This window comes from Capsicum annuum, chromosome 10, assembly GCF_002878395.1.
Source record: "Capsicum annuum cultivar UCD-10X-F1 chromosome 10, UCD10Xv1.1, whole genome shotgun sequence".
Taxonomy (NCBI): domain Eukaryota; kingdom Viridiplantae; phylum Streptophyta; class Magnoliopsida; order Solanales; family Solanaceae; genus Capsicum; species Capsicum annuum.
In genome coordinates this window covers 154,012,332-154,023,921 of record NC_061120.1, presented here as the reverse complement: position 1 = coordinate 154,023,921, position 11,590 = coordinate 154,012,332, and the positions used below count along the sequence as shown (strand labels likewise).

The following is an 11,590-nucleotide window of genomic DNA, read 5'->3' as shown; positions in this document are numbered from 1 at the left end:
AATCGCGATTGCGACTGAAGGCTGCGATCGCGGACATGGGCTGTTACAAAGTGTAAAGCTGGAATTTCACAAGACTCTACACCAAGATATAAAAGGCTAATCCAATGTCTAATTTCTGAAATCGGAGAGCTAAGAACAACATTATTGAAGAAAAAACACAATTTATAAGGGTTTCCAAGAGAGATTTTGGCTTTTGATTGAAATTGAAGTTTGGGATTATTCTTATTTTGCTTATATGGATCAATTGAATGCCAATTTGGGTATATTTCTTTCCTTTAATTTCATGAGTAGCTAAACTTATCACTTGGGGTTATATTTGATTAGGTGGTGAATAGCGTGTTCGTGTTGATTGTCAGTCCAATTAATTAATTAATTATGATGGGTTTTTACTTTTGCTCCATGTTTGAATTAAGAATTGTGGATGAAAACTTCAATTGTCTTGGATCCCACATCATCCCTGAAAGAGGGATATGAGTGAAGAGTAATTGTGAACAATAACTTAAGTTAGCTTATTGAATAACATTATCTCAGAAATAAGGGTGTTATTTGACATAGCTCATTTAATGGCATATTCTTAAAAATAAGGTTGTTAATTGAGGTAGTGGATTATTAGTAGATTTGATACTCTCATGAGGTGCTCGAAAGAACCTATGAGTGAGATTTGGTGCTTTATTGAAAGATTAACAGCAAGACCTAAAATCTAGCCTACCTAAAGCCTTTAACTAAACTTGGACTAATTGTTGATAATACATAGACTCTTACCTAAGATAGCATAAACCCAAGGTTCCTCTCAATTTGGTAACACCCAATTTTTCCATGGAGCAATATTGTCAATTATTATTATGTTTAACACTCGTTAAATTCAAACCCCCAATTTATTTTCATGTATTGTTTAAATTTGGCATTACGGGTTAACACGTAGTTAACTCTCTTAACACTTACAAGTTGTGAATTCTAAATTTGCACTCCTCGTAGATTTGATTCTGACTCATCGTTGGATAATTTTATTGACAACGTCCTCCTTGCACCGAATTTCAAGTGTAAGTTGAACGTTATCAAGTAGTTAAGTTAAGCATATAATATATGTCATTTTCTTTCATTATACACATTTGCCTCAATAAGTCATAAAACTTCAGATATTTTTCCACTTGTTGATATACATCATAAAAGAATATGACATATTTTATCCAATTAACTTAACTTTTTAATAGACGGATGAAATCATGCGCAAATATTCTTAAAAAATTTGCATTGAAAGTGTTAAATTAGAACACCTTATTAGAAATTCGGTATTTAAGTAAAACATGGCTTAGTTTGAATATCTAAATGAAATATTCTGAAAAATTTAAGTGGCTAGCTATGTATTAATAATCTATTGTGATTGGGGATATAAATATGATTAACGACTTAACTTCTGATGGATCTTTTTTGTGCAATATGCATTTGAAATATGTATTTCCATGCGCCTTTGCCTTTGTACATAGAACTTAGAACTTTGAATGAACTGAACAATGTGTTCAAGTTTGAGCAGGTAAATAATTAGCTTAGTATTAACTTAAATCATTTTGTACGGTCTATTTAGTGTATATTTGAAGAGTTGATATGTTGTTCAAAATTGATACACGATAAATTTTATCAAAATACTTTTATTGAAAAAGAGCTGACTTTGTGAGACACGAAACACAATTTGATTGGCTACTAAATCAAAGTTTTATCAATGGACCCTCAACCTTTGTGCATTATTGCTGATGAGTCTTTTTTTTTTAATTTCTAGTGGTCAGATTCGTTCAATGATACTTTTAAACGTTTAATGATGCTTTTAAAATTTAAACATGTTTTCGCTTTCTACTTTGCTAACAGTGACAAGACTAGAAAGTTATCTAAGTTCAGAAAATTATTAGTAATCTCTTTTCAAACGGTAAAAATATCTAATTTATTATTACTCAAATAAAACAAACATTTCCGACGACCAGCAATTTCAACGTTTTTCATAAATCAAAAACACTTATTTTATGTTCTAACAGCTTGATCAAATATCTCAATATTGTAAACAACTTTTTTAAAAAAAGAAAAGTAATAAAACTTTAACAAAGAACAGTTTAATTTTCTTTTAGATTCTTCAATCCCCTTGTGCTGTTACTCCTTAGTATTATAAGTACCCCTAGTGACATAAGAAGATTAAGCAAAGAGGTACTTTGAGAGAATAATATGGCAGAAAAAGTAGTGCATAAATCGTGGATAATTCAGTATAACTTACATTCTATTATAGGAATCCTCCTCTTGGTATTTCTTTTTGTGTCCTTCTATGTTATAGGGGATAATAGTGATGGTGTTAGAATCCCACATAATAAGCCTAAAAGAAAAAAATCATCCCCAAAGTGTGATTTGTTTTCTGGAAGTTGGATTTTTGATAATGTCTCATATCCTCTCTACAGAGAACAACACTGTACTTTCATGCCTGATGACTTTGCTTGTCATAAATTTGGAAGAAAAGACTCAAAATTTCAGCATTGGAGATGGCGACCTTATGATTGTGATCTTCCAAGGTACTTTCTCCATCTGAATTTATGTGATTTAATTTGACTGTGTACGAAGTTTAAGAAATATGAAAATACTTTCAAAACTATCGATCCTGTAAACAAATGATCTATTAAATAGAATAGTATATCTTTATGGATTTTTTTGCCAAATAAGTGAGACTCAACATGGTTAAAATGTTGATAGTGTCGCTAAATATTTGTCAAATGATAATATATATCATTGTTTTAGGGACTGGTTAAAAAAAGAAAGTGTGTCATATAAATTGGACAAGGAGTACCAAATTCCAAAAGTAAAAATCTTGGATTTCCTCTTCTTCTTTTTCATGAATTCTATTTATTGTATTTATGTTATGAAGAGTGTAGGTTTAATGGTAAAGCATTATTGGAGAAGCTAAAAGGGAAGAGGGTGGTGTTTGTTGGGGATTCATTGAACAAGAACCAATGGGCTTCTATTGTATGCCTAATTGAATCCACTGGAATTCCTTCTCTCAAACCACTCAGCTATAAAGGCAACTTGATCGCCTTTGAGGTCAAGGTAAATTACCTTTCTATCTCAATATCTTAGATAATCAATTTGCCAGTTGCATCACTCTTCATGGATCAATCTGTACTTCCATGAAAAGTGAGCCTTTTTTATTGCTTATCGGGTACCGACTACCAACTACCTCTTATTGGCACTAATGTCAGATCATTCTATACGTCAAAACTTAAAAGTTAGAGATATGTATAAGACAGATATTCAGATGAAATAACAAAGAGAGAAAGGGAAATTAGATCTCCTCGTCTTAGTTATCTCTCAGACTAGAAGAAAGATAGTTTAGAGCCATTAACAAGAAAAGAGTACCAATTATTAGAGATATGACTATAAATCTTATCAATCCAAAGTTCATTGAACTCCAAATTTCTCATAAGGATGCACACGTATGGCCATGAGACCCTATGATACACTTTAGCCATCTCATGTTTAGGGAAATATTACTGTGAGAGTTAGGTTTAGAGATGTCTTGAATGATTTCTCAGGCTAGCAAAATGTTATCAGTAAGTCCTTTAATAAAACCACTGAAAATGGTGCACTTGTTTGAGATGCCTTCACTAAAATTGCCTGATTTTTAGGTGGTAGCTGGTAAGTTGACATAAATAAAAATATTACTAATATCAACTACTATCTGATATTTCTTTACCATCAAGAAGAACATTTCTTCAATTGTGAGGCTAAAGTCTTTCATTTCCTAAACATGATTAAGGAATACAATGCAACAATTGATTTCTACTGGTCACCATTGCTAGTCGAATCCAATTGTGATGATCCAGTGAACCACCGTATCCGGGATCGAATTATCAGAATTGAGGCCATTGAGAATCATGCCAGGCACTGGAATGATGCAGACATTCTCATCTTTGATTCTTTCACCTGGTGGCACGAGCACCAAATGACACTGCTGTATGTTTATTCCACCAAAATTAAGTATTCCTTTAGATTTCGCATTTCATATTTGGATTTAAGTTATATACATCGACAGTGATATGATGGTGAGAATATTTTTGATATTGTCTCATATTTCAAGCCAACTTTACACAGATGGGGATCTTTTAATAGCTCTGATGCAATCTACAAGAAGGTTGGAATGAAGTTGCGCCGCTATGAGATGGCCTTAAGAACATGGTCAGATTGGTTGGAAGTTCAAATTGACAGAAACAGGACAAGATTGTTCTTCATGAGCCTCTCTCCTTCTCACAAAAAGTATGATTAGGACTACATTGGGCATAATACATAAACAAACATTCTAACTTGGGCTGGCACGTAAGCACTCCAACTTTGAGTATGCATACAGACACTTCAATCCATCTCTACCGTGTCCGTTGAACGCTTTAACATTCAAAATAATTATCTAAATGCTTCCAAAATTTACGTGCCATGTCAGCATCAAGATGTGAACGAGACATATTGGGAACGAGTTGGAGTGTTTAGTTGTCAGGTGAGACCAAGTTGAGGTGTCAAGATGTGCATTCTCAAAGTTGGAATACTTGTCAGCTGAGGCTAAGTTTGAGTTTCTGCCTATATGTGTCCATATAAAGATCAGTTCTTTTATTATAAAAAAAAGAAAAAAAAACAGTTTGATTCATTTATTTATCTTTTTGCTATGTATAGTGCTACAGATTGGGGCATGAGAAATGATCAAACTTGCTATGAAGAAACAGAACCAATATCAAGAAAAGAGTATTGGGGAAGTCAAACGGATAGGAAAATGATGGAAATTGCAGAGGCCTCTATAAATGGGCTGAAGAGAAGAGGATTAGACATACAATATCTCAACATAACACAACTATCAGATTATAGAAAAGATGCACATCCATCAATTTACAAGAGGAATTGGGTTGCTCCAGCAAAAAAGTAATTGAAAACTCCAAGGAGTAATGATGACTGTGTACATTGGTGCCTTCCTGGTGTGCCTGATGTTTGGAATCAGATTCTTTATTCCTATATCATGGACTCTCAAGAGAATTAAAGGAACAGAGATTTGTGTGTGTGTGTGTGTCTGTGAAATCGTATTTTGTTCATAGAACCCTTGAAATGTATGAAAGAGTTCAACAAAATCTATTTAAACTATTACTAGTTAATGTGTATGCGTTTGGCAGTCCTAAAAGGCCTTATTAGTTTTATGACTTGATATTTTTTGATACTCGAGTATGAAGAAAACAAGTACCTGAAGAAACTAACTACAGAAATACACCAATAAATGTCAAAAGACTACATCCATAAAGATAAATAGTATAAGTAATTAAGATGTGCTCAATTCAAGTTGTCTGAAAACTAACCACTTGATCATCTTTAGCAATGACGAAACTATAGAATTGCTCAAGGAATTATGTATATTGATCTTGTGATGATAATAGTGTGCACAATGAGGCTTTCACAAGTGGAGTCTAGGGAGAGTAGAGTGTATGCAGACCTTACCCCTAGCTCGTGGAGGTAAAGAGACTGTTTCTGGAGAATCATATATTAGTGCATTGCTTTAAAAAACCAGAGACATGATAAAGGAGGAATCAAATGGATAGTACAATCCAACTAGTATTTCAGAGACATTGTATCTTTCTTTCGCTTACATTATCGTCCCATGCATCTAAGTACAATATAACAGAAACCACTACTCAAAATTTCAAATGTTACACGATGAATAACGTTTGTTGCTTGTCAATATTATATTTCAGACATTTGTTTTGTCCATTGAAGGAAAGAAACAGGGGTTGACATCTTCATGCCTAGAAATATTTGTTATCAAATTGGTATGGTAGGCTGTATACACCACATTCTTCTTGAATGGCCCTTCTCCTAACCCTGCGTGAATACGAGATGTTTTGTGCACCATACTACCAAAAGAAAAAGATTTGTCATGATATGAATATAAGAATATAAAGAACGAGGAGTAAAGCAATTTTTGGAGTACAAAGCAAACATTACTATTGTTTAAATCTTCAATTTAAGAATACAAGATTCAAAAGTCCTCTTTACCAGGGGCTTTTAGTTAAAAGTGATAAAAGAGTTTGAATAGCCACACCTCATTTTCATACTATTTTATTTCGTACATCATTTTCCACTTTGGCATTACTTCATAGGAGACTTTGATAAGTCAAATTATAATTTTTAGTTTAATTTGTCATCTGGGCAATTGCTATTGTGTTGTGTTTTCAACAATAGATAGCACACGAACATGAATGCAACATAAGAGCCATATGTTTAAACAGAACACTCATCTATTGCGACGGATGAGCCACATGTTGCAACAAAAGACTTATATGTTGGAACCATATTTTATGGTTCTATAGTGCCATAACATAAATCGAATAGATAGATCATCTGTTGCAACATATGACCTATCTGTTGCAACAGACTAGTTATCTGTTGTAATGGGGTAAATACTTAAGGAAATAGATTGATAACCTGTTGCAACAGAACCTAAACTCGATTTCAATAGACGTGTCATTTGTTGCAGCAGAGTAAATATCTGTTGCAATAGATTATTAACCTGTTGCAATATAACCTGAACTCGATTTCAACAGACACATCGTCTGTTGCAACAAGTTGGTTATCGGTTGTAACATCTCACTTATATGTTGGAACCAGCTTCAAAGGTTCCTTAGAATTGTAACATCTACCCCAACAAGTACTTCATATGTTGCAACAGATATATAGTCTATTATAACATATGATTCACTTGTTACAACAGATGACTCATCTATTGAAATTAGCTTCAGGAGCATAAAATAAATCCTAACAGGTAAGTAATCTATTGTAACTGATTACTTACCTATTATAACATATTTTTCACATGTTGCAACAGATAACACATCTATTGGGGTTCATATTACGACACTATGAAATCACTGTTAATTTTATTATGATATCATTATTAACTTTTTTTAAAAAATGACTGTATTTAGGTACCATTAATGGAGGGATCAATAACAATAGGGGTGGATTGTCATGGACTCATGGTCAATAGATAGAGAAGAGCAATCGATATGTATGACATTGGAAGGAGGGTAAAATGCCAGAGATGATAGCTATGACAGTCCAAAGTGATATTTCGTATGATGATTTTGTGAACTTAATCATCAGCTATTGTGGACTGAATTATCAACTGAAAGAACTCGTCATCAGCTATATGCATAGCTCCTTCGAAAATCAGAGGGTACTACATTTCAAGATAATCATTCTGGTTTGATTACGTGATTATCTTAGTGATTTATCCAGGTCGATATTAAGGGTGTACGTGGTTGAAATGAAGAAAGAGAATGAGAACCAAAATTTAAAGAAGAACAAAAACAAGACATCTTTGATAATAGGTTGGATGATCTGGACATGAATACTTCAGATGATAATCAAACGCCTACGCGCATTTCTGGAAGAAATATAGTGGGCAGTTCTTCTCAATCGACACATTATGGAAATTGTCAAGACGACGAGACCGAATTTTACATTGGAATATCATTCAAGGAAAATAAAGAACTATCTACTACTTTGTTTATTTCTTGCTTGAAAAAAGATTTCAGAAAAATGAAGGTGATTAATTCGAGCAAAGTCTTTTGCTACAGATGTGCAAATCCGAACTGCAAGTTGTGGTTGAGAGCGGTGAAGTACTTATGTTATGATAGATTCATCATTCATAAACATGAAAAGTATCATACATGCAGTTCGGAGCATATTTCAGGCCAAATCCTCACACCACTGCAAATGTCCAAAGTGAATATTTCAAGGATAGATTCCCCAACGGCAAAAACCCTTCTACAAGGGATATATCCAATCAACTCCTTACGGAATTGGGTGTCATGGTCAGTTATTGAAATATATATACGACCATGGGGATTGCCAAGGAATTGGTTAGGGGGACACACAAGCACGGGCATGCAGTCCTCAATGTCTACCGTTAAATGCTTGAGTCTAAAAATCCCAAAAGTAAGACGGCATTGCATGTTGATGAAAATAGAAGGTTCAAATACTTTTTTGTATCCTATGGTGCTTGGATTCAAGGTTTTCAACATGAGAAAAGGTATAGCCGTCGACGGGACGACGAGACCTTCTTGAGAAGCATGTATAATGGTGTTCTGCTAGCGGCGCTGGCGCAGGATGCGGAGAATCACATCTTTTCTATCGCTTTTTGTGTAGCGTATAAGGAATATGATGCCTCTTATGGATATTTTTTTGAACAACTGCAAAGCTACGTCAAAAATATCGAAGAGTTGTGTTTTGTTTCGTATAGGCATCCAAGTATTCCAAAGATGGGTTCAATTTTCTTCACTTTAGCTTACTTTGGTTGTTGCATCAAGCATCTTAGAGAGAACATTCGAACTAACTTTCACGACGAAAGGGTTATGATCCTTTTTATATAGCAGCTAAAGAATATAGTAGAGAGATGTTTTTAGACCATTTTAATCAAATAGCTGATATGCACCCCAAAGCAGCAGAACATCTCAAACGTGTCAATTTTGAGAGATAAAGTCGGTCATACTGTCTGGAAAATAGGTACATTCTTATGAATTTAATGTCTTGTTTGAGGTACAAGATTAGTATGATGTCATACTAAGTGATTCTCTTATATAGGTACAATATTACATCAAACATAGCTGAATTGGTGAATTCATTATTTGTAGATTAAAGAGAATTTTCCATCGTTTCTCTGTTTGATATAATAATGAAAAGTGTGGCAAACTTTTTCATGAAAGGCATGTGGAGTTCAAAAACACAGGAACCAAATTTGTTCTAGAAGTGAAAAAAATAATATCAACGAACATCAGTCTGGGGAATAGGTTATTTTCTCATCCAATAGCTGATTGCAACTTCAGTATCAACAATCATGGTGATGTTTCCACGGTCGATCTTCAAACAAGATCTTGTACGTGCAGAGTTTTTGACTTGGACAAAATACCCTGTCGATATGCTATGGCAGTTCTTAGAGCTCAATACTTTGCAAAACACGGAAGTAAAACTTATGAGTACTCCTCTCCATATTATTCGGTGAAAAAATATAAAATGGCATATAGTGGGCATATTACTCCGGTACCTCTCGAAGAATCTTGGGTTGTTCATGAAGATCTTTTGGGAGATTAATACCTCCTCCATATATTGACCCAAGCACTATCAAACTAAGAAGAAGGTCATATAAGAGGAGGTGTGGAATAGGAGAATCATTTCTATCAAGAAGAAACAAGTGCTCCGTATGTAAGAAGGCTGGCCACAAAAGAACTATATGCCCGGATCGTAATCCACCATGATCGTTGTAATTGCAAAAACTTGTGTTGTTGTTTGTTATGGACTTTCATATATTTAAATTATTATTATGAATGTAAATATTATTATTTATTATATAAAATATCTTTTTAATAACTTGTGCATCAATAAAAAAAAAGGCAAAATAGGAACTAAATACAACAAACCACAAAATTATTTTCAACAGATTACCCATCTGTTGCAATAGATGGACATTAGCTGGAAGAACATAATACAGTTCATCAAACTGGAATATTTTCCTCCAACAGGTAACAAATCTATTGCAATAGATGGATAATCTGCTGACAGAAATCCAACCGATGACCAATCTTTTTCAACAATGGTCCATCTGTTGAAAGAACTCAAAAATCTTTCTATTGCTACAGGATTCAAAATTGCTCCTTACCTCTAACCATTGACATGTTTGTTGAGAAAAAGAAATAGACAGAATAAAAAATTAAATAAGAATTAAAAAGTTAAGGTCGACCAAAAATAAATTTTTCATTAAACGAAAAATAAAATACATTAGGTATAGATTTAATATAGAAAAATTAAAATGCACACACTAAAAGAAAAAATGCATTTTAATTATTATTATCATCATCATCATTATCATTATTATTGCAAGCCAGCTAATCATCAAATGTCAGCAGCAGGGCCCTCATCAGCCTCTGCATTTCTCTAAGCAGCCTTGCTATCACAGCGACCAACTCCCTCTATAGGTCATTAGCCTACCTCTAAAGTTCTAACGCGGTGTCACACAGAATAGCAATGTTTTTAACAGGATTAGCCATATCTAGAACACACATGAAATGACAAAAAAAGTAAACACAAAGTAAAGAAAAGAGTCTGAATATAATACAACATATACTACCAACTGGTAGATTTACAAACACAAAAAACATTTACCTTAATGAGAAAGGAATATGCTCTTTGAAGAGAAGTGGTTGAAGATATAATAAAAATAGACAAAATGTAAGAAATAATAAATAAAGTGGAGTAGAATGAAGATTAAGAAAATACTTATTTATAGAGGATTAAATCTCAATGTGTTAGGTAAAAAGGCACGACTGTTTAGCTCCATTGTATTAATTACATTCAAACTGCTAACTTTTATTTTCTATGAAAAGTCATGACTTTTTATTTTACTTCCAAACTTCTCACCTTTTCAAAATGGTTTCTCTCTTAATAACAACCATTATTATTGAGCTATTGAAATAAATGGTCTATCTTTCGCAACAAATAACCCATTTGTCCCAATAGATTTACCATCTATCGTAACAGATGGTCTGTATGTTGCAAAAGATGAGACATGTGTTGCAATATATGGATTATCTGTTGTGACAGAAGGACCATCTATTGGAGGAGGTGTTTTGATTTCTTCTAACAATTGATTCATCAGTTGCAACAGATAGGAAATTTGATTTATCAGTTGTTCTGAATGTGTTAGACAAAAAGTCACGACTATTCACCTTTTTTTATTAGTTATCACATACCTTAATTAATCCAAATTAGTGATTGTTTTATTATATATAAAAAATAGATTTGAAAACAAAAAAGTGAAAAAGTCATGGCTTGTAGAACTTGTTTTTTTCTTGACGGGCATGTAGTCCTCCGACATTGAAGATGGTTACCTTTGAGCCTTAGTAGCCTTGTAAATTACTTAACTATAGGAAGTGAAGAATAAACACTATCCGACACTGATGGGGTAGGAAGAATAAGATGTGTGCAGATGAATGGATCTATTTTCATGCGTGGGAGTTATGTATTATTGATCAAGCTTTCGTGACATACATACATAAAGGACAATGACTTTTTGAATGTAATTTTTTATCAATTAGATATTGATCCTTCAAACAAAATCCTGTTTTTATAGTTTAGTTTGATAGGTGCTAACTAATAAGGCCGAAGGGTTTCAAAAAGGTGGTGTTGATACCCTGTTACAATGTACTAACGGTTTTGCTCATGTTTATGCATCAAGTTCTGAGAAGGGATCAATATTTGATGGCATTGTAAACATTCAAGTAGTGATTGGACCAATTTTGATGGTTCCATGGACTTTTGAAAGGCCTCCGAAGCCTCACACTACAGCAAATAAGAATGAAAAACCAATAAAAATTCCCCTAGTCTAAATTTATATGGATGGATTGCTCAAGGAGACTATTATACGACAGAAGGTGCTTGGGAGAATACCTGTGAGAGAAAGGGGAGGTAAAGAAGACCATATATTATCTCAGACCTTATTTAAGAGGAAACAAAGGGAAGCAAGTAAGGAGCTTCAAAT

General features: G+C 33.5%; 1 protein-coding gene across 2 annotated transcripts; it reads left to right on the top strand.

The window, feature by feature from the left end:
• The first annotated feature begins 1,968 nt into the window (after positions 1-1,968).
• On the top strand, positions 1,969-5,180 carry LOC107852433 (protein trichome birefringence-like 34). 2 transcript variants are annotated; one of them, XM_016697464.2, is made up of 5 exons: positions 1,969-2,546; positions 2,904-3,075; positions 3,785-3,981; positions 4,120-4,281; positions 4,690-5,180. In XM_016697464.2, the coding sequence occupies exons 1-5, from the start codon at positions 2,209-2,211 to the stop codon at positions 4,934-4,936; spliced, it is 1,116 nt and encodes a 371-aa protein (XP_016552950.2). In that variant the 5' UTR covers positions 1,969-2,208; the 3' UTR covers positions 4,937-5,180. The 2 variants fall into 2 exon arrangements, with proteins under 2 accessions (XP_016552950.2, XP_047254179.1); XM_047398223.1 differs by having other exon boundaries at positions 2,278-2,546; positions 2,897-3,075.
• Positions 5,181-11,590: the final 6,410 nt, after the last annotated feature.

What these genes read in the sequence shown, in the direction of transcription:
- LOC107852433 (XM_016697464.2), top strand. Translation starts at nt 2,209, where the DNA reads ATGGCAGAAAAAGTAGTGCATAAATCGTGGATAATTCAGTATAACTTA. An exon ending in TATGATTGTGATCTTCCAAG is followed by an intron (nt 2,547 to 2,903) that starts GTACTTTCTCCA and finishes TGAAGAGTGTAG; the next exon opens with GTTTAATGGTAAAGCATTAT. An exon ending in TGATCGCCTTTGAGGTCAAG is followed by an intron (nt 3,076 to 3,784) that starts GTAAATTACCTT and finishes AACATGATTAAG; the next exon opens with GAATACAATGCAACAATTGA.